The sequence below is a fragment of the Nelusetta ayraudi genome, unplaced genomic scaffold (genome assembly GCF_046127955.1).
Source record: "Nelusetta ayraudi isolate G7.1 ecotype Tasmania unplaced genomic scaffold, CSIRO-AGI_Nayr_v1 ptg000004l, whole genome shotgun sequence".
Classification (NCBI taxonomy): Eukaryota; Metazoa; Chordata; class Actinopteri; order Tetraodontiformes; family Monacanthidae; genus Nelusetta; species Nelusetta ayraudi.
In genome coordinates this window covers 720,240-742,500 of record NW_027466054.1, presented here as the reverse complement: position 1 = coordinate 742,500, position 22,261 = coordinate 720,240, and the positions used below count along the sequence as shown (strand labels likewise).

The 22,261-nt window shown below is 50.7% G+C and overlaps 2 protein-coding genes across 7 annotated transcripts in view; both read left to right on the top strand.

The window, feature by feature from the left end:
* The window catches only part of mlpha (melanophilin a), a 9,346-nt gene extending 161 nt beyond the window's left edge, over nt 1-9,185 (top strand). Inside the window, exons 2-14 of the mRNA XM_076042048.1 lie at nt 1,614-1,835; nt 2,619-2,731; nt 2,814-2,858; nt 2,947-3,005; nt 3,379-3,468; nt 3,566-3,674; nt 3,762-3,961; nt 4,039-4,179; nt 4,223-4,444; nt 5,734-5,895; nt 7,682-7,735; nt 7,808-7,850; nt 8,677-9,185. Of these exons, the coding sequence (XP_075898163.1) occupies nt 1,614-1,835; nt 2,619-2,731; nt 2,814-2,858; nt 2,947-3,005; nt 3,379-3,468; nt 3,566-3,674; nt 3,762-3,961; nt 4,039-4,179; nt 4,223-4,444; nt 5,734-5,895; nt 7,682-7,735; nt 7,808-7,850; nt 8,677-8,720 (1,504 nt within the window). The 3' untranslated portion in view covers nt 8,721-9,185. The remainder of the gene's footprint in view (nt 1-1,613; nt 1,836-2,618; nt 2,732-2,813; nt 2,859-2,946; nt 3,006-3,378; nt 3,469-3,565; nt 3,675-3,761; nt 3,962-4,038; nt 4,180-4,222; nt 4,445-5,733; nt 5,896-7,681; nt 7,736-7,807; nt 7,851-8,676) is intronic.
* Nucleotides 9,186-9,550: 365 nt separating this feature from the next.
* On the top strand, nt 9,551-20,540 carry lrrfip1b (leucine rich repeat (in FLII) interacting protein 1b). 6 transcript variants are annotated; one of them, XM_076041906.1, is made up of 18 exons: nt 9,551-9,898; nt 13,986-14,072; nt 14,699-14,746; nt 16,569-16,616; nt 16,770-16,820; nt 17,009-17,086; nt 17,247-17,282; nt 17,365-17,490; nt 17,627-17,797; nt 17,863-17,955; nt 18,157-18,249; nt 18,626-18,718; nt 18,843-18,975; nt 19,132-19,181; nt 19,279-19,390; nt 19,462-19,541; nt 19,622-19,726; nt 19,803-20,540. In XM_076041906.1, exons 1-18 carry the CDS (start codon nt 9,809-9,811, stop codon nt 19,911-19,913), a joined length of 1,605 nt encoding a protein of 534 aa, XP_075898021.1. In that variant the 5' UTR covers nt 9,551-9,808; the 3' UTR covers nt 19,914-20,540. The 6 variants fall into 6 exon arrangements, with proteins under 6 accessions (XP_075898021.1, XP_075898030.1, XP_075898038.1 ...); XM_076041915.1 differs by lacking the exon at nt 14,699-14,746; XM_076041923.1 differs by lacking the exon at nt 16,569-16,616.
* Nucleotides 20,541-22,261: the final 1,721 nt, after the last annotated feature.

Sequence of the window (22,261 nt, the reverse complement as noted above, 5' to 3'; positions counted from 1 at the left end):
TGCTACTGAATAACTGTTACTGAACCACTGTTACTGACTGACTGTTACTGACTGGCTGCTACTGAACAACTGTTACTAACCAACTGTTACAGACTCTTACTGAAAAGTGGTTACTGACTCGTACTGAAAAGCTGTTACTGAACAACCGTTACTGGCTGTTACGGAACTTCTGTTATTTTTACTGACCGACTGTTACTGACTGGCTGTTGCTGACTGACAGACTGTCTGTTCTCCTCCCACTTACCACCTGGCCACACCCCCTAATCATGAGGCCCCTCCAACTCTGAGCTCAGGCATCTCACCTATCCAGGTGTCCCAGCTCTCTTCCTGCTTCCTGACCATGTGACCATGTGACTTCCAGGAACGTCCTCTGATGGCTCACAGACGCCAGTTGTTCTCCTCCATCACGTCCTGGTCACACGGTCGGCAGCTCCTTACAAAGACTCCGTGTTCCCAGAAACTCCTCGCAGCCCCTGGGGCAGAGCAGCCGCGTGGTGTGGAGAGGAGGGAGAACATCAGCACAACATCACGACATCACATCACAACACAACATCTCAACACAACTATACAACATCACAACAAAACCAGACTAGATTATAGAAGTCCAGACGCTCCACCACTGGACACAACCTGTTGACCTTGACCTGTCATGACCTTGACTGAGTGGGCCAACCACTAGATACTGACTGAGGTTCAATGGGGGCAGCAGTCATTTCTAGGAGGAAGTCTGAGAGAAAGGAATGCTGTGTCTCAATTCAGGTTCTGCACCCTTGAGACCGAGTGTCCTCCATCTGAAGGAAGCGTTCTTAGACTTCCCAGCCTAGAAGGACGGACCAAACCCCGCCTCCCCGGTAACCACCCGGACGGTCTAGCCTTCGGCGTGTTTCCTCGTTTCGTCACCGCCGTTCCCTCTGGCTGGCCAACCCTGGAAGTGACGTTTTTATAGTATCAAGCTAACCATTGGTTCGCCATCTAACGATGCCGTTGGATGATCAAATAAATAAAATCCTACGTTAAAAACTGGATACTTTATGTGAAACTTCAATATTTAGATCTATATGTCGTGTCTTAACCAGTACATGCCGCTAATTTCAGCTGACTTCCCAGGATCCCACAATGCTTTGCAGCAGCACGCAAAGCATCATGGGATACCCAAGTGTGCGAAGGATAGTAGCGGTGTATCCTTGGAATCGGCTAAAACGAGTGCGTATTTCCGAGGGTGCATTTTCAGCGTCCTAAGCACCCTCAGGAATTGGGACAAGCCTTCGCGCAGTGCTATGACGCAACTTCCTTCCAAAATGCGCACTTCAAGGGCGCAGAACCTGAATTGAGACACAGCCGGGAAGTTAGCAGGGAGCAGGAAGTGGTCTGAGGGAGGCAGGAAGTGCTCTGAAGGAAACAGGAAGTTGTCTGAAGGGAGCAGGAAGTGGTGTGAGAGAAGCAGGAAGTGGTCTGAGGGCGACAGGAAGTGGAGGTGTGGCAGAACAAAGAGCTGCTGTGGTGGAGAAGCAGAACCAGCAGCTCCTTCACAGCTGTCAGTCAGTCAGTCAGCCAGCAGTCGTGTAACCAGCCTGGGCGCATGCGTGTGACTGTGTCTCCTCCTCCTCCTGCAGCGACCTGAAGACCAGGATTGAGAAGGAGGGCTCTAAGCGGGAGCTGCTGGGCTCCCAGGAGCAGCTGTCCAACTCGCTGTGCATCTGCTGCCTGCAGCCCTTCAAGTTCCTGGTCAACAGCAAGCGCCAGTGCCTGGACTGCAGTATGTTCTCCTGCAAGGCGTGCAGCCGCTACAACAAAAAGGAGCACGGCTGGGTGTGTGACAACTGCCGCATGACCAGGTCAGTGCAGCCCTGCCCCCTGCTGCCCACGCCACGATACTGCTGCCCTGCACACGTTACAACTCATTATTAGCCCCCCTACCCCAGCCCCCGCATTGGCCTTGCCTCTGTACTGCTGTCCTGCCCGTTTCACAGCTCTCTATAAGCCCTCCTGCTGGCCAGTCCTGCAGTGCAGTTTAATGCATAAAAACAGTCCTGCTTGCATTTAAAATTCTTCTTAAACTTCTTCTTATTAACGTTAGAAGGGTTGGCAAAATAAGCAAAGGCTTCAGCCCACACCTTTTCATTCGATGTATATTATTACAATTATTGTTTTGTTTAATGTATAATGCATGTACAATATTGAAAAACGACCAAAATAAACTCACTAAACTCACTAAACTAAAAACTCATTAACCCCATCTAGTGGACACTCCAGGGTACTGCCCTGCCCACATTATAACTCATTAACCCCTTTTGCTGGACTGGCCAGGGTACTGCACTGCCTGCATGACAGCTGATTATTAGGGAGTTAGAGAGGCTGTGATCTGAGAGCCCCGTCCCCGCTGACTCTGCTGGTCACATTACCCCGGCTGTCTGATTGGACACAGCCCCTGGTGATGGCCCACTGAGCAGGGCTAGATCCATTAAGTAACGACACGTTGTGGCAAAATCTGTTGGTTTCTTGTGTGAGACCGGCAAGTTCTCTGAGCTGTGATTGGCTGTCGCGGCCCCCTGCTCCCTCCTGAGCTGTGATTGGCTGCTCCCTCCTGAGCTGTGTTTGGCTGTCGTTGCCCCCTGCAGGGTGGTGAAGATTGGCACGGCCGGCTGGTACCACGACAACGTGAGGAACCGCTTCAAGCGCTTCGGCAGCGCCAAGGTCATGAGGTCGCTGTACAAGAGGCTGAACGGGGACGGTGAGTGAGGCCCAGGTGCATGATGGGAACTGGCTCCCTAGTTCGCCAACACCGGCCCTGACCACCCATATTCTGCTTGCAGGCAGCCGTGACGACGATACTCAGAGCATGCCAGACGTCCGCAGCCGTGAGTCAGCTCTGGCCCTCTATTGATTGGTCACCCGCTGCTGGTGCTTTAGACCAAACACCACTCACTGTGTTTGTGTTGCCTGCAGATGTGTACAACGGGCTAGAGGATGACCCCGGGGAGGCTGATGGCCAGCGATACAAGGCGGTAGGTGACCTCTGACCTCTCAGGACCTTCTCACTCCTCAGAACCATCTCACCTGTCCCCAGGACCTTCTCACTCCTCAGGACCTTCTCACTCCTCTGAACCATCTCACTCCTCTGAACCTTCTCATTCCTCAGAACCATCTCACTCCTCTGAACCTTCTCATTCCTCAGAACCATCTTACTTCTCCTCAGGACCTTTTCACCCCTCTGAACATTCTCACTTCTCTGAACCTTCTCACGCCTCTGAACCATCTCACTCCTCTTCAGGACCTTCTCACTCTTCTGAACCATCTCACTCCTCCTCAGGACCTTCTCACTCCTCTGAACCGTCTCACTCCTCCTCAGGACCTTCTCACTGCTTTGGTTTCTTCTAGATGAGGAAGAATAAGCGGCTGCTGTCTGTCCACCCTCTGGACTTTGACCCTGAGGAGTACTTCCCTCACTCTCGCCGCCAGTCGGTGCAGGTACAGCCATGCCTGCCAGCTTCACAGCAGGTTCTCTCTGTGATCCTGGGGTTCCTCCTAAGCTCAGCTGTCTGCTGCCCTCTGTGGTCCACAGCAGCAGCTGCAGGAGGAGCGAGCCTGCAGACAGGAGCTGGAGTACGAGGCCTACCAGCAGCAGCAGCGAGCCAACCGCAGGAGGAGCCTGGACCGCTACGCCATGAGAGCCGGTGACATCCCGTAGTGGCCAGTATGACAAGTGCAGCTCCTGCAGGAGCAGCAGAAGTCTTCAGTGTGTGTGTGCATGTGTGTGTCAGATGACTATGGGGACAGCAGGATGGTCCGGACCCGCTCACTGTCCAAGATCAGCTCCTCAGTGGCTCGTCAGCAGTACGTGGACACCTCGGACGAGGAAGACTTCCCCCGCTATCCCCCAATGTACCAGCAACCCCCCCCTGCACACCGCCGCCGCAACAGCAGGGCCTCGTCCCAGGAGAACCTTGGCCAGGCGCCACCGGTGAGAACCTGAATGGAGGTGGAGGGTTCCTGAGTTGAGGAGGAGCCTCCGCTGATCATTTTCTGCCTTCTGGACAGATGAATGAGCTCAACAAGAGGATGTTTGCCATTGAGAACCTGCTCAGCCGCCTGGAGGAGAAGATGGGCCCGGATGAGGTAGGTCCACCCACCACCAGCCCACCAGGCCCTACCAACTGCCCCCCATCTATCCCTCACCAGGTCCAGCCTCAGGAGGTCTTCCTGATTGTCTGTGTGTGTGCAGAGCCCATTGGGCCACAATGAGGAGGAGAAGCTGAGGAGGAAGCTGAGCGAGCTGGCCGGGAACCTCAGTGACAAGGCCGTGTCCTCGGAAGATGAGGCTCGGGGCAGGGGCTCCTCTAGGGGAGCGGCGCCCGCCAAGGGGGGCGTGGCCACCACCCTGGACGCCCTAAAGGACAAAGAGCTGAGCTCCTCCAGCGACGAGATGCCAACTCAGGCCCAGAAGGTAGGAGACCCAAGAACCTCCACAACTGACCCGGGAACTCCTTGACCTCCACCTTTGACCCTGAACTTTCACCTCCTGACCTCCAGATACCAACCAGTTGGTAGAGTGGGGAGTCCAGTTAGCCACGATCACTGCGATGGTCGAGTTGACCCAGTTCACCGAGCTAGCTACGTCCCCTTGACTGCATGACGCCCTGCTCACTAACCGACTGTCCTGCTGTCGTTGACCTCCGTCACCTTGTGCAGGGGGCGGAGCTTAGCAGCTGGCGGCCCAGACTCTTCTTCTGTTGCTCTCAGACAGGAAGATGCTTGTTTCCATTGAGTCAGTTTGAGTCAGCGGAGCAGCAGCAGTAACAGCAGTAGCAGCAACAGTTATGGCAGCAGCAACAGTTATGGCAGCAGCAGCAACAGGAGCAGCAGCACCAGCAGCAGCAGATATAGCAGCAGCAGCAGCAGCAGCAGCAGCAGCAGCAGCAGGAACAGGAGCAGCAGCAGCAGATATAGCAGCAGCAGTAACAGCAGCAGCAGCAGCAGCAGCAGCAGCAGCAGCAGCAGGAACAGGAGCAGCAGCAGCAGATATAGCAACAGCAGCAGCAGCAACAAAGGGTCCAGGCCTCCAGCTGCTCAGACCTGGTTTCCTCCTGCTAACCTCTGTCCCTCTACATGGCTTTCAGAAATCGACTGCTGCCGCCCTTTGTGACCTCACCACTGAGGTGCTGAGGACCATTAATGCCACAGAAAAGGCAATGGTCGAGTTCGGCCTATCAGAACCGGCTGACAGGCCGCACTCGGCAGCTGCTGACGTTAAGCAGGCTGACGATGCGTTCAGGGAACTGGAGGAAAATGTAAGCTTCAACTTCCAGTGCTCACACCTGTCTGTCTGCAGCTACACTACCCCCTAGTGGCTGGCTTCAACCCCCCCACCCCTCCCACCACCACGCCCCCCCCACCCCCCCCGACAGCTCCTCCCCTTTCCCCCTCCCCGCTGTGTGAGGAACAGTGCTGAGTGGATGCACAACCAGATGATTCATCCAGCCTGATGGAGGTCTCACAGTGGTGACATCATGGGTGGGTGGGGCTTACCCTGGTTTGATGGGTAGGCGGAGTCACATCAGGGACGATCAGAGGCTATTGGCTGGATGAAGCAGTTTGTGTGTGTGTGTGTGTGTGTGTGTGTGTGTGTGTGGGTGTGTGTGTGTGTGTGTGTGTGTGTGTGCTGCTCTGTCCCGGCTCTGCCTCCAGCCAGTCCGGGGACCAATCAGAGCTCTCAGGTGTGCCCTACCTGCCCAGGTGTACGTGGCAGCCGGCCAGTCCTTCGAGCTGGAGTCCAAGCTGCGGCGCCTGGAGCAGAATGCTAAGACCCGCTTCGGAGGAACCACCGACTCTGAGCTATCGGAGCTGGAAGACGTGGTGGCCCGGACCGCCACCAGGGTGCAGAGCGCGGAGAGCGAGGTGCCCGTTTCAATTCAGAATCACCCGTCTCACTTATCTCACCTGTCCTCACCTGTTTGACCTCAGGAATCTCCTGTCCCACCTGTCACAACTCAACTGTCTTACCTCAGGAATCTCTTGTGTCACCTGTCCTCACCTGTCTCACCTCACCTCTGGAATCTACTGTCTCACCTTTCCTGTCTCACCTCAGGAATCTCACCTCAGGAATCTCTTGTCTCTCCTGTCCCACCTGTCTCAGTTGTCCTCACCTGTCTCAACCCACCTGTCTTACCTCAGGAATCTCTTGTTTCACCTGTCCTCACCTGTCTCACCTCAGGACTCTCCTGTCTCACCTGTTCTCACCTGTCTTACCTCACCTGTCTTAGACCCTGTTTTCACTTGGTCACGTGTAACTGTTTTGGGGGATTGGATCATGAGAACGGATCTCGAAGCATCTGTTCGCACGTAGCATTAACATGCGTCTTGAGCGTGCCATTTGTGATCGCATTACACCCCCCCCTGCCGAACCTATGCAATTGCAACTTGCGTCATTTCCGTTTTTAACGACTGACGGCAGTAAAGCGCAAAACCACGACAAGTTTTACATGACAGCGAATAAGAATCAACTTCCTGATTGCGGACTATATCAAGTCACTGGTTTTAATTCTACTGCAGCTCGTATGGATCGGAACGAGGAGTAACGACTGTTGGGACAGAGTGGTGACGACTTTATTTTCGGATCAACAGTGGCTGGCAAATTTTCGGATGCAACGTCGCACATTTAATCTCATATGTGGGAAACTGCGACCGCTGCTCCGCTGACAAAATACGCTAATCTGGAGTGAAATTTCTTAGAATCGTAATAAACAAGTCTAACAAAAATTTTCGCTTCTTGTTTGTAACTTCATAATGACTACACAGGGAGGTAGGGCGCCGACCAAGTACGTACACGGGAGAGGTGAGTGGAGTAGGCGGTCGTTAAAGTGGACTGAGCTCGCATTCTGTTCACACGTCCGTGACGAATGCGTTTTTATGCGATGCGACTACCAAAACTACCTCCCGAGGTGGTTTTGGAATTCGGATGACAAAACGGATTTGGACTGTTTGCACTTGGTTACTTCATGTGTTTTTTGTCAATCGGAATATGAAAAACGCATGAAATGACCAAGTGCAAACAGGGCCTTACCTGTCCTAACCTGTCTCACCTCAGGAATCTACTGTCTCACCTGTCCCACCTCACCTGCCATCACCTGTCTCACCTCAGAAATCACCTGTCTCACCTTTCCTGTCTGCCTCACCTGTCTCACCTGTACTGAAGAACGGGAGAGATGTTTGTCTCACAATAGGAATGAAAAATTTCTCCACGACTTCAGTGGACTTTCCAAGAAAAGCGAGTCCACCAATAGCAGGTCAAGTCTTGGTCACTGGAGACCAAAATGGGTGGCGGGACAGTGGGCGTGTCAACATGTGAGGGGCAGGGTTAAACTCCAAAAGCCCTCTTATGACCAAGTCAAGTGTAGACATGCCCAAATGGTGACCACGCTCATATCGTTGGCTGTGATTAGGCCAAGTGGCTGGTTTGGTGGTGGGGCCTGTGACAGGAAGTGGCCACAGGTGTGACGTCCTGTCAGCTCATCAGTCACAGTGACTTTAATTTCTATGTAACACTGAGAGGTCAAGAAGCACAAACTATAACCATACTAAATTAAAAACTACTGAAGCTCATTTCCTGCTCAGAGCGTCAGACTACAGACGTAGAGGTCCCAGCCCCTGGCCTGCCTGCTGCTAACCTGTCTGCCCCCTGCAGGTGTCCGACATCGAGAGTAAGATTGCCGCCCTGAACGCCGCCGGCAAGAAGAAGGTGAGTCTAAGTAGAACTAGTCCGGACCGGCTTAAACCGTCTGATTGGTCTGACTGTCTGCTGTTACTTCAGCAGGGGGTGGGCTCTTCTCAGAGGAAGAAGACCGACTCAGCCAGTAAGTGACAGTGGGCGTGTGCTGCTGAAAACACACTGCTGCTGTGTCTCAATTCAGGTTCTGCGTCCTTGAAGTGCGCATTTTGAAAGGAAGTTGCATCATCACACTGCGCAAAGGCTTGTCCCAATTCCCGAGGGTGCTTCGGACGCTCAAAATGCGTACTCGGAGATACGCACTCGTTTTAGCCGATTCCAAGGATGCACCGCTACTATCCTTCGCATACTTATGTATCCCATGATGCTTTGCGTGCTGCTGCAAAGCATCGTGGGATTCTGGGAAGTCAGCTGAAATTAGCGGCATGTACTGGTTAAGACACGACATATAGATCTAAATATTGAAGTTTCACATAAAGTATCCAGTTTTTAACGTAGGATTTTATTTATTTGATCACCCAACGGCATCGTTAGATGGCGAACCAACGGTTAGCTCGATACTATAAAAACGTCACTTCCGGGGTTGGCCAGCCGGAGGGAACGGCGGTGACAAAACAAGGAAATACGCCGAAGGCTAGACCGTCCCAGGTGGTGACCAGGGAGGCGGGGTTTCGTCCGTCCTTCTAGGCTGGGTACTCGAAGAACGCTTCCTTCAGACGGAGGACACTCGGTCTCAAGGGTGCAGAACCTAAATTGAGACACAGCATGCTTCAACATCCTGCTTGAGGAGGGGCGGAGCCACAAGCAGGCCCTGCCCCCTTCTCCACAGTCCCCTGGCCCCGCCCACAGAGACAGTGTGTGTGTGTGTGTGTGGTGGTGGTTGGGGTGTCTGCGAGTGACTGCTTAGCAGCAATGTTGTTGTTGTGCTGTTCTGACTCTGCGCTCCTCTGCAGAAAACGCCAACGGGGCTCCGTGGAAGAGCAACAGTGCCTTCTGATTCTGACTCAGCCCACAGGAAGGAAGGAAGGATCCTGATGACTTCTGACCCCATGACCTCTCACCCTGTAACCTTAGCTGGCTGAAACAAAACTAACACAATCAAGTATTGATGCCGCTGGCACACTGAAAGGAAGTCGACCTAAAGCCTGCCTGGGTTAGTAATATTAGTAGTAATATTGGTTAATAGTAATATTAGTAGTAATATTGGTTAATATTAGAATACAGAGAATAAAATGGAAGCTTTGTGAGATCAGGGCAGTTATTGCTTATTGACTGGATGATTCCAGGAAGTCAGAAATAAATCAACAATAATTTAAATATTTCTGTCTAATGAAACATTGTGATGCTAACAGCTGAAGTGTTGTGATGTTTCCAGACACGCTAAACTATCGATCAATATGTAATCAGTTTGACTGACTCTCTGAGATCAATACTGACCAATAAAGGGCTCCAAACACTGCAAGTGTCTGCTGGACTCTTAAGAAAGCAACCTCGGCCACGCCCACACCGGCCGAACACGTGACCCACCGCGCTGCTGCCGTGGCAACGGGACTGTGATTGAAGCTGATGCTCCGATCAGCTGATCGTCACGTGACGCTCCGCGCTCATTAAAAAAAAACAAAAAAAACAAAAAAAACCCCGCTTCTTCGGTTATAAACAGTTTAATCAATTTTCACCTGAAGGTGAACACCTCTTCCTCCTCCTCGTCCTCCTCCTTCTACCCCCCTCACCTTCCCTCCTCTCAACCTCCTTCTTCTACTCCTCGTACGGCCGTGGTGCATTCACTTCCTGCGCACCTGCAGCTCATCACGGGGCCGTGGGACTCGGGCTGTCTGACGCACAATGCTCGCGCCGCCTGCGGGCGGATTAGCGCTAGTCGTGTGCAGGCAGTGATTGTGTGTGGGAGGAGCGGGAGGTGCATCGGCTTTTTTGTGTCACGGCAGCAGCAGCAGCAGCAGCGTCACGCCGAGGACTTCCGGCGGTTCCACCTGCTACAGGCCCGAGCTGCGGCGGTGTTTCCAGGGCAACCCGCTAGTTTCGGTGCCTGGAGGCGGCGGGACGCGCTCCGCAGGTCAGCCGGCCGCCATGGGCTCCCACGGTCCGGGCCGCCGGAGAACTGCGGACCGAGAGCGGCTGACGGCCGAGGACGACGCCCTCAACCAGGTCGTGCGCGAGGTGAGGCTGCTGGTGCAGGCGGCGGTGACGTCATAGTGCGGCTTTTCGCAGCGGGCTGTTTTGTTGTTATTGATTTTATTATTGATCTGCGCTGCTTTTATGACTGGGCCACAATGTTGATGACGCCACACACAACGTGAGCGGCCCGTGTTGATATTTGAAATGTAATTTCATTTGTCACACGTTCCAGATCAGCTGATTAATGACTCAGATGTCATTACCGTGTGTGTGTGTGTGTGTGTGTGTGTGTGTGTGTGTGTGTGTGTGTGTGTGTGTGTGTTGGGGGCGGGATGCTCTCACTTAGTCGCTTCCCGTCCTGCTGCTCTGTCTGATCAAACTGATCGATCTGCTTTGAATCCACTGGCTGCTGGAAGAGTGTCCCTGCTGACTTCTTGTAGTGTTGTCTGTCAGCAGCATTTGTGTGTGTATGTGTGTGTCTTGTTCTACATACCAAGGCTGGAATGTGGCTTTGCTGAATGAGGTGTTACTGTACTTTTTCTGTGGTTCTTGCTGAGGAGGAAGGATGGCAGGGGGTAGGGAAGCAGATGATGGAGGGGGATGGTTCCAGGATTGGAAGTCACCTGACTTGATTTGGTTTCTTCTTGTCATCTCTGGTGCGTTGGGGAGCTGCCCTGTTGAACTATGGGAGTTGTGGTTGTGATGGTGGTGGTGGTGAGGGGACCTGGGGGGATTGGGGCCGACCCCTTTTACTGGTGACCTACTGGGAATGAGTGTTAATCCCTGACTAATCTGTCTGACACAGATCTGCTCGCCGCTTTGTTCAAAAACAGGAAGTGGCGGCTCAACCAACCCGGTGGCATTCTGGTGGTCATGTGATTAGGGCGGAGCTACGCACATGCAGACAGACAGACAGACAGACAGACAGACAGACCGTTGGACGTCCACATTCCTCTGTAAGACACATGGAAACACAGGAAGTGACTGGGATGAGTAGACGGGGAGTGTTATTCTCAAGACTTTGATTTAGACTGCACTTGGACAGGTGTGTACCTGGTGTGAAATTGGTGTGTAACAGGTATGTTACTGGTGTGTACCTGGTGTCTAATAGGTCTGCAATTAACAATTATTTTTGTTTTCAACGAATCTATCATTATTTTTTTGATCAGTCGATTAATCACAATTATCTTCTTTATTTTCACCACTTATTTTGGACTTCTGTTTATCGTAACTTGCTTGAATCTTTACACCTGTGTTATACTGTTGTACTCTGACAGCATACGTTTTTAAGCAAAAATATCAAAATAATGTTGCGTCAAGTCACCTTTATTTATATAGCACATTTACGAACAGCTGGGCTGAACTAAAGTGCTTCACAGGTAAAAACAAGTACATATACATGAGACAAAATTGACAGGATAAAAGTGCAAACAGCAAGAAACATGGGATAATTAAAGATAAATGAATGGGAAAAAAAAGACAAATAAGCAGGGTCAAAACTAAGCACAATCAAAAAAGGGAAAAGAGGTGAGTTTTAAGGAGGAACTTGAAAGCCCTGAGGTTCTGGGCTGCCCGGATGTGGAAGGGGAGGGCATTCCACAATCTTGGGGCTGCTACAGAAAAAGCTCTATCCCCCCTGGTCTTTTGCCTTGACCGAGGTACCACCAGGAACAGCAGATCCGCAGACCGTAGCGCCCTAGAGGGGGTGCCGTGGCAGAGGAGGTCAGAGGGGTAGGAAGAGCCAGGCCAAGAAGAGCTTTATAGGTGGTCAGTAACAGACACACAAAGCATTTATCTGTGACATAGTTGGTATATTTTTCAATGAAAAATATCATAGATAGGTAATTCGATTTAAAGGTTATATGCTATGTTTATCGCAGTCAAATACCTTCAACAGACTTCTTACAACTTAAATATCGAAATATGCCCTAAAGTTGATAAGTTTAGGGCAGTTGATAAGTGATGAGTGAAAGAGTGATACAATTCAGTTTTTGATGCTAGTATTGACAGGGTCCGTAATTCACTAATTACTGCCGTAAAGTACGCATATTGTTTGCTAAGCAAGTTTGTTCCCTGATTTTCTGATGTGCAAAAAAATTATTATGTACTTGTGTCATAGGCTGATGATTAATTAAGAAATAAGCATTCATTCATTCATCTTCTATTCGCTTATTCCAATTCAGGGTCAGGGGGGTCTGCTGGAGCCTATCCCAGCTGTCTTAGGGCGAAGGCAGGGTGACACCCTGGACAAGTGGCCAGTTCATCGCAGGGCCACATAGAGACAAACAACCATTCACACTCACATGCACACCTACGGACAATTTAGAATGTTCCTCAATGCATGTTTTTGGAGTGTGGGAGGAAGCCGGAGAACCCGTAGAGAACCCACGCAGACACAGGGAGAACATGCAAACTCCACACAGAAAGGTCCCAGGTCCGGGCCCCGGAATCGGACCCACGACCTTCTCACTGTGAGGCGGCAGCGCTAACCACTGCGCCACCGTGTCGCCTAGAAATAAGCATGTATTTCAAAAAAATATCTACGAAATATCCATCCTCAACATTATTTGTGAACTCCTCACTGTGGTGCGTGATGGTACAGTGGCTCCGGGGTGTTGGCGTTTAAATTGTTCGCTTATCGTTGTAGTGCTACCATGGAATGCAAGGTGAGCTTCACAGAGTTTGCTGGTTTCACTGCTTTATTTTCTATAAAATATTCCTAAACTTTTTTGCAAGATGTAAACAGCGAGTAACACCACCCTCAGGGCGCAGTACAGCACTGCAGGTACAAATGAGCATTTAGCGGAAAGAGTGTGATTTTATCTGTTGTGTAAAAAATAAGACGTTGAACTAGAATCCGAGTCTGAGAAGCATTTATTTTCCGAGCTCTGAGGCACACACACAGTGACAGTAAAGCAGCAAAAATGCAAGTGCGAGAAGACAAAGACAGTCAAGATAGAAGTCAAGAAGCAAGATAACAAGATAACAAACTCCAAGCAGTCCCAGGCACAGGCTGCAACAACCTTGCTCTCGGCTCCCGTAGCTACGATACCAACAGATACCAGGAAATACCAGGCCGTTGCAGGTGCAAGAAGCCAAGTCGAGAACAATAACTCATAATTATGAGGCACATAGCTAAGAGTAGAGTATAAAAAACAGAAACTAGAGATGAAGCATTCAGAGCAGTTATTTTTTCATTGCAGCGATTTACATTGTTATTTATATGTGTTCCTGGGGACAGGTGTCCTTCTCCTGTGTGGTGGGTGAGGCGCTATTTCCCTGGTGCCTTGCCCATTTTTGCTTTCCAGGTCAGGTCCCGCCCAGGTGCACATGGTTGGGCCTGATTGCCTGGGAGAGTATTTAGGGAGAAGATTCCAGGACCTCCAGTCTCTCTCTCTCCCCCTCCTGGCCTGCTATGATGACTGCCAGTCGCTTGCTTTAGTTAATTTTTTTTAGTTTGCACATTTTCATGCAACAGTCCATATCACATTACACACTAAATTGACACTTACACTGATGCTTAGGTTTCTTTGTATTTTAGTTGTTTTGTTGTTGTTGTTGTTTTTTTTTAAAATAAATAAATACTCTGAATTGGTGAAACTGTGTCGTCTCCCCTTTGTTGTGATCTGCCATGAGCCAGGTGGTCATAACAACATTAACAATAACATGACGCATTGATGCTTAAATTTTCACGTGTGTACAAGGTGTTTTACTGCTGTGTACCCGTAGTGTACGATGGTCTGTACAAGGTGTTTTACTAGTGTGTACCCGGAGTGTACGATGGTCTGTACAAGGTGTTTTACTGGTGTGTACCCGGAGTGTACGATGGTCTGTACAAGGTGTTTTACTGGTGTGTAACTGGTGCTTAACAGATGTGTAATGTGTGTACCAGGCGTGTGTTGACTGTTGGTGTTTGCGTTTGATGAAAGAGCAAAGATGCTTGTGTGTGTGTGTGTGTGTGTGTGTGTGTGTGTGTGTGTGTGTGTGTGTGTGTGTGTGTGTGTGAGATTTAATAAACAGAGCCAGACAGAAGTCAGTGATTAAGAATCAATGTGGTCATTGTTTCGTATTGATGGACCGATCATCATCAGTAACTAATGGATGGTGTTGTTATCTGATTGGCCGACAGGCGGAGGCCCGACTGGCGGCCAAGCGGGCGGCGAGGGCCGAGGCCCGGGACATCAGGATGAAGGAGCTGGAGCGGCAGCAGAGGGAGGTGAGCCTGGTCTGATTGGTCGCTCCATCAGTGGGTGTGAGGGGGCAGAGTCTGCTGGCGAGTCCAGACTGAGTCTCATGGGTGTTCAGTGAGTCAGCAGCAGCTTTAGGAGTCAGTGGTAAAGATCAGACCTGAGACCTGCTGCTGCTGCTGCTGCTAACCTCTCAGTACTTCTCTCTCTCTCAATTTCTCTCTCACTCACACTCTTTCACTCTCTCTGTCTCTCTCTCTCTTTCTCTCTCTCTACTGCTGCTGCAGATGTTTCTCAGTAACAAGGTACCACTGACCTCTACACACTCACTGGACACCTTTGTCCTGGCCCACACTTCCGCTTTTGACTCCCTGGCTTCCTGTCCTGACTTCCTGGCTTCCTGTCCTGATTCCTGACTTCTTGTCCCGACTTCTTGTCCCGACTTCTTGTCCCGACTTCCTGCCCTGACTTCCTGCCCTGACTTCCTGTCCCGACTTCCTGTCCCTACTTACTGACTTCCTGTCTTGACTTCCTGTCCCAATTCTTGACTTCCTGTCCTGATTCCTGACCTCCTGTCCTGACTTTCTGTCCTGATTCCTGTCCTGACTCCTGACTTCTTGTCCCATTTCCTTTCATAACTGTGTCCTCTCCACAGAGGTGCTCCCCCCTGGACACCCAGTGGAGCCACATTGAGCAGTGGATGGTACGACTGTTGTCAGGCTGTTGTGTGAGCAGTGTTGGTGGCTCCAGGGTGTTGGTTACCAGCAGGGGGCGCTGAGGTTAGAACCAGCCTGCATCAGATTTGGGGGTCCTAGTGTGATGGTAGTAGAGCTCCCCCTGCTGGCCACCACACAGTCTGAGACTGTTGCCTCCACAGCAGAAGGTTCCATGTGCCTGCAGCTGTTGTCTTGTTGTCTTGTTGTGTGTCTGTGCTACACATGCTCAGACAGACTCACTGCTGGATCAGCAGGCTGCCTAATAGGGCTGCACGATATTAGGAAAACATGCAATATGTGATAATGCTGTTGTATGTTGCGATAACGATATGACCAGCGATAAATAAGCAAATACAAAGTGCACAGTGTTCATGTCTTTCTGCTTTGGATTTGCTGGTAACATAGACTCCAGGCAATGAGTAGCCTATGCAGACACTGAAAAAAACTATATCCAATGTTTCCTTTCCAACAAGATGTTTTTATTGAAAGAACTGCACCTGGCAGCAGCTGCTATATTGACACTGAACCAACTTAGGTGCACAGCAACACAATTTCCTGATCACTTAAACAGACCATTTTAATATAAAACATTCATACTACTTAAAGAAAAGGATATCAGTAACATCGCCCATTAGCTGTATTGTTGAAATAAAAATTAAGTAAGTAAAATAAGTTAATAATAAATTACATTTTAAGCCTTAAACTGTGAAAGCTGTTGAGTTCAGTTTTCACAATTTGTGCCAGTTGCAATGTACAGAAGATGAAGAAGGGACTGGGGCAGGGGCATTCTAAAAGAAACTGCCCAGGGATTTTTGTTGTGTGTGTGTTTGACACACAAGAAAACTGAGTTATTGGCTTAGTCCGACTAACTAAAGTGCATGGGACCTCCCCCCTCCCCCTTTACCCACCGCGTTGGCATGAGCTCCTTCAACGCCTGGCACTTTTATGAGCTTGCGAAGGCAGTACGCAAACCTTTTATGTTCATTTGTGTCCTCTAAAAAGGGTTTGCAACAACACAGTGCTATGACGAAGCTATATGTTTTCAGCTCACAGATGTATACAGCTGATAGATATTTTGCTGAGTTTTTCATTCGGGTGAAAAGAAGTCCAGCTTAACGCAAATTTGCTGTTGTGGATGTGGCCTGCGACTTTAAAAATTGCCAGTAGTACGTTGTATACGTTTGTGAATTTCTGACAAATCCGCTGACGGTGGCAAAGCACATCTGCAGCTGTTCGGTGAGGAAACCCTTTAAATTGAAGACCAGTACGAACTACGCCGGTGTTGTATCGTGCTCCAATTCCTCTTCGCCCACATTTTCCTCGCAAGGCCTGCATAACACAGTAAGGCTCAATCTGATTGGCCAAATTTCTTTACATGTAGCGCATGGTGACCATGCTACTTATCGCAGTTTTTATGATATGTCTATCGCACATGTTATCGCGATAACGATAAATTTGCGATATATTGTGCAGCCCTACTGCCTAATCCAACATAATCCCTCCTGCATGTGTTTGACTCACTGCTGTTGCTGTTTTGCCTAATTTGCTTGTTTGTTTGACTTTTGTGTTTGTTTGTGTGTTTGTTTGTGTGTTTGTTCCTCCAATGTGACATGACCCCTGGGGGGTGTGGCCTCAGTCAGTGCGACGGAGGTGTCTACTACCTGGATGGTGTCTATCAGGAGCTTCTCCTGCAGCTGAAGTTGTTTAACTCTATTCTCTTCCTCGTCCTCCTCCTGCCCCTATTCCTCCTTCTCCTCCTACTCTTTCTCCACCTCCCCTTCCTCCTCTTCTTCTACGGTGGTGCTCCAGGAGGACAGTGAACACTACTCTCGTCACTCTCGGAGACACCTGGCCTCGGTCTGTACCCGCCTCCTCTCCACTTCCTGCTTCCTCAGTAACCTTCATCACACCTGGATGCTAGATAACTCTGTGGGATAGGCTCTGCCCACTAGCAGGTGACATCACTGTGAGCATGGATGTGCTCTCAGTGGGTGTGTCCTGTTGTTGCAGGTGTCTGATGACGAGGAGAAGATGTCGGTGGGCAGCCGAGGAAGCTTTAGGGTAAGTGAGAGAGTCAACCAATCAGAAGCAGTCGCTGCTCCAACCCTTCCTGTCTGTCACCACTCAAACCGGCCAATGACATCACTTCCTGTCTGTGCACGCTACACTCTAACATCACTTCCTGTCTGCACTCTGCGCACAGGAAGTGATGTTCCTCTGATGTTCCTCTGGTCTCTCTGCTCCTCCAGCCCTCGGACTACAGTGCTCTCCTGGGTTCAGGTTCTCGGGCCTCCTCCAGGGCCAGTTCAGCTCGGGCCAGCCCAGTGGTGAGTGCCACCCTCTGGCTGTCTGTGTCTCTGCTTCCATCCCATCACAGCCGAGTCTGGCTCCACCTGCTAGCCACACTGCAACGACACGCTCCGTCGATAGTGGGTTATCAATGATTGTGATCAGTGATTGTGTGTGTCTGTCTGTCTGTCTGTGCAGGTGGAGGACAGGGCAGACAGGGACCTCCTGGACAAGGTGAGTCTCGTTGCCTTCTCACGTTAGGACGGTGTTGAGATAAAATCACCAGCAAGTGGCACTGCCTCCTCGTCCTCCTCAGGGCTCCAGGACGGCCTCCACCCTGTCGGCTGCCACGTTGGCCTCGCTGGGTGGAGCCTCGTCTCGCAGAGGAAGCTGTGACACGTCCTTCTCCATGGAGACGGAGGCCTCCATCAGAGACATGAAGGTCGGTCTCAAGGCCACAATGTCAGAGCACAAAAAGTGCCTTTGTTGTTGTTGGCGGTGGTAAAGATGATGATGTTGATGATGAAGCTGATTATGATGATGATGATGGTGATGATGAGCTGGTGCTGGTGTTCCAGGAGGCCCTGCTGGAGGCAGAGGAAAGGTACCGCAGGGCGATGGTCTCCAACGCTCAGCTGCACAACAACAAGTCCACCCTGATGTACCAGGTGGAGGCGCTGAAGGACGAATTGAGTGACCTAGAGGAGCTTCTGTGGGAGACGCGGCGCCACCGTGACGAGCTCGACAAGGTGAGGCGGGCCAGGTCAGGGTGGCCCCTGCAGGAGGACCTGACCTGACCTTTGGTGTCTTTCAGGAGTGTGAGCGCGAGCGGCAGAAGCAGCGTCTCCTCCAGCTGCAGTTGGAAGAGGCCCAGGAGACCCTGAGACACGCTGAGGAGCTGATGAAGGTCCGTCCTCCTCCACCACCTCCTCCAGCTCCAGACTGGGATTAGCTCACATTACACTCTAATCCACCGATTCATCAGTGATCAACTCTTCTCTCTTCCTGCCATTTTCTGCTCCACTGAACAGTTAATCTGACTGTTAATCTCTTTCCACTAACCCTCTTCCTCACCTTTGTCTCTTCATCCTGACCGCTGCCTCCTCAGGAGGTGTCTGACCTGCGACTGAAGAGCAGCACTCAATGTCAGGAGGTGTCTGACCTGCAGGAGGTCCTGCAGTGGAAAGACAAGAAGATGGCGGTCAGTGGCAGACAGATAAGAGTAATCCTTGGAGTCGGTGGCACCAGATTATAACAATCCTGAACTCTGACAGTCACCCTGGGTACAGCCAGATAATCATATTATGTTATCCAGACTCTGTGGTAGTCACTTTATATTATCCAGACTCTAGTAGTGAGATTATATCATCCAGACTCTACTAGTCTTGATGTGTCAATCTTCCCGCTAATGTGCCACTCAGACTAGCAGCTAGCATCCTAAACTAACTCCCGAGGGTCAGGAATTGTCACTAACTCGTCACTCTGTCTCTTCCTTCTAACTCCTCCTGACTCCTCCTCCTATCGGCCCCACCTCTGGCTCCACCGCTTGTCCTTCCCCCTGCTCCGCCCCCTATCAGGCGTTAGAGAAACACAGCGAGGTGTCTGAGATTGTTTGGATCGATCGTGATCGGCTGAGGGTTGAGGTTCTGAGGCTCCTCGGCCTGTTAAAGGTACTGACAGGAAGTCGTGACCCCACTTCCTCCACCGGGCGGCGCTGTGGCCGTCATCCACACCGTGAACTTCTTGCCAGCTCCGGCTGCATTGGGTCTGATTGGCTACTGCTTTCTGCCTCAGGAACACGGCGTGGCCGCTGCCCCCAGCCTGTCAATCAGTGGGGAGACAGTAAGCGGCCAGGAGGATGGGGCCACCAGTTCTGACCCCGGATTGACTGAAGAGGCGTCTCACCACAGCAGAACGCACACTCTAGGTGAGGCTCCCCCACCTGGGCGACCAGACCTGCAGACCTGAAGAAGCCCCAGAAGGTCCCTCTGAAATGGACTGAAGAATCACCTGATGTCCACCTGTGGGTGTCTGTGGTGTGATTGTGTGTCTGTTCTGTGGTTGTATGTGTGATGTGTTTCAGAGTCTCGGCTGCAGAAGCTCTTTGAGGAGCGGGAGGGTCTCCAAGACGAGGTGAGCTCTCACGGTTCTTCTGGGTGGATCTGCAGGAACCTGGTCACCTGACCACCTAGTCACCTGACCACCTGGTCAATTGACCACCTGTGTGCAGGTGAGACTGCTGAGGGCTCAGCTGGCTCAGAGGGATACGGTTGACGGCGTCCAGCATCCAGAGGGGGGCACCCTGGAGAACGGGATGCAGTCTCATCTGCTGGAGCTCCAGCGTGAGTCTCAACAATGTGGTTGTGCGACTCTGTGGTCTGGCCCTGACTGTGTTTCCATTTGCGTCCACCAGGGGATGCCAACAGGCAGAGCAGCGAGCTCAAGTTCAAGCTGGTCAAGTGTGAACAGGAAGTGACCTCGATGGAGCAGAACGTGAGTCCTCCCCCTCCTTGTCAGACAGACGCCATGCATGTTGCTGGTTGTGATGGAGCCACTTCCTGTCTGATGTTCAGGTGATCCGACTCGAGGGTCAGGTGACACGCTACAGGTTGGCGTCAGAAATCGCCGAGCGGACGGAGGACGAGCTAAAGGTGGAGAAGAGGAAGCTGCAGAGAGAGGTGAGGTGTTGGACGGCTGCAGCAGCTTCAGCTCCCTGCTGGACCTCATCAGGAGTCTCTTCTGGTTCCCCTGTAGCTCCGAGTGGCTCTGGACCGGGTGGTGGAGTTGGAGGCCTCCAACGGACATCTGACCAAGCGGCTGGAGAAGATGAAGGCCAACCGCAGCGCCCTGCTGGCGCAGCACTGACCCCTGCTGGTGGAGCAGTGACTGCTGGGACGGGTGGGGTCCTGGTCCTGGTCCTGGTCCAGGTCCAGGTCCGCTCTTTTGGACACGGATGTCGTCTCGGTCCCGGACCTCCACTCTCCTGGAATGCAGCAGGGACCATTTCTCACCATGAATGTTCTCTGTGCAGTTTCGTCCGTCCTGAGCTCAGAGAGACGATGAAGCATCACAAGACATTTTTCCCCATCAAATACTTTGATAAAACTGGACCAGCTGTTGGATGGAAATCATCATTCTGGCTGGAACTGGAACTCATGCTTGAAGGTTCTGGTTTCAGTCCTTCAAACATCATTAGGGGTGTTTAAACTGACTGGCCCCCGCTGGTCCAGACTGGCCTCCACTGGTCCAGACTGGTCTCCACTGGTCCAGACTGGTCTCAGCTGGTGCAGGCGTGGCTCTTGTCTCTGCAGCTTCACGGAACTTCTGTCAATCAATGTCAGTCAGGCCCTGGAAATCAAGTCTTCTTTTCTTCTTCTGGCTTCCATGACTAATCCCTGACCACTGTGCTGGAGTGGAGGGGGCGTGGCCTTGTGTTGGACAATGAATGAGTCTGAATGTCCACGTCTGTAATAAAGTGAAATAAATCATAAATGTGTGACAAGTTTTGTAAATCACTGGTGCTCAGCATATTCCTAGTGTTTGAAGTGTTCCTAGTTTTCCCAGTGTCTCCAGATCCTGCTTCTCCAAGGGTTCCAGTTTTGACCCTCTCCTCCTTCCCCTCCCCACCTTCCCTCCCATCGCCATGGCAGCCACTCAGAGGCCCCCAAAGCTCTGGACAGCCCAGGAGTGAACCGGACCATGAGGCAGAGGATTGTAGGAAGAGACGACGCTGAAATAATGAACAATCCTGCAGTCCATAAACGCAAAATTCTGTGAAACAGCCATGCGCGCTTAACCAACAGAATGATGCGGCCAAATGCTGAAAACTCACAAGCTTATTCAGGCCGCCTCCCAGCCATGGTGCCCTTAACAAAAAAGATACGTCTGCAAGCAAGTTAACAAAATAACAAATGTTGCTAATGTATGTTTGCTATTCAAAGGTGTTGGTGGTGATGGTGATGACACTAGTCCTGCTGGTGCTTCAGGAGAAGCCAGTGCAGAGAAAATGGCAGAAGGTACAGAACCATTTCTACAGTAGAGCAACAACATGCAAATTGCAGACATATGAACACCAAGAGACACTGCCATTTGACATAAATGGCTCTCATAGCTTTCTTGGCACTAAATCATTATTCTATTAAGCGATTGTGTGGTTGAATTTTTCTGTCTATTGCTGACTTGCTGTTATGAATCCTAGCCCAAACATGAAAGTTTGTGCATTTCAACCTTGGATTTACTGTAGGTTGGGGTTCATTAGTATTCCCTGGCTTAATGGTGTGCCGCTGAGGCAGTTGATATTCTACATGACATGACTATTTATGTATAGCTCTAAACTTGGCAGTACTTATTATATAAAACCTTTATTCTCTTACTGCTATTGCAAATACAGCAGTAAAGTTACTGTATATTCCAACCTTACAAATTACACTAGCTCCCGTGCGTGCGTGCGTGTCCGCAGCATGCCCACCCATGCATGCCAGTTTGCATATGTAGTGTGCATACAGTATGTGCCACTGCCATGTGTGATAAGGCTGTCCCTCTGTAGATTAATTGTTAGGTTGGTTTCTAGTTGGCTTTGCTAGCTAAAGAGTCATTTGTTATGCTTTCTTCCATGCACATTCTGGTTTACTAATAAACTTTGTGACTGGCCATTGCAAAAGTCAATATTGAAATTTACTTTTCTATGTTTCCTATGCAAAGGTGGAGATATTATCAGTTCTGGTGCTTCAGACGTTCAGCCTAGTTCTAGCTCAGCCTCAGCGCAACTGACAGATAAAAAACAGACAGTATGTGTCAGTGGTTTAGGATTAAATAGGCTATGACTATGAAACATTTGAAAAAAAACATGTTTTTGACATTCTTTGATGAAATTTGTTATTGCCAAATTGACTATTATGCTTATATCGGAGTGCATATTTGTTTTCAATCAGCCAAAAACATATACAGTATTGTGTGTGCGCGGGTGTGTCTGTGCGTGCGCGCATGCACGTGTGCATGTGTGGGCACACCTACATACATGGGCACGCATGCCCATGCATGTAGGTGTCAACTTGCGTGTGTGGGCAAGGCAGGGGTGGCCTGTTAAATTACTGACTGCTGGCCTGAAAAAGTGTCCCAGTCCGGCCCTGGGTCGGTATATTGAAATCGAAACCGCATATTGGATGAAAACGCCGCCCTGCCCGGCTTCGTGTAAACGCCGAAACCTTTTGGAA

Coding starts and splice junctions, on each gene's coding strand:
- lrrfip1b (XM_076041906.1), top strand. CDS start 9,809: ATGGGCTCCCACGGTCCGGGCCGCCGGAGAACTGCGGACCGAGAGCGG. Junction 17,491..17,626: donor CCTCCATCAGAGACATGAAG/GTCGGTCTCAAG, acceptor CTGGTGTTCCAG/GAGGCCCTGCTGGAGGCAGA. Junction 17,798..17,862: donor ACCGTGACGAGCTCGACAAG/GTGAGGCGGGCC, acceptor GGTGTCTTTCAG/GAGTGTGAGCGCGAGCGGCA.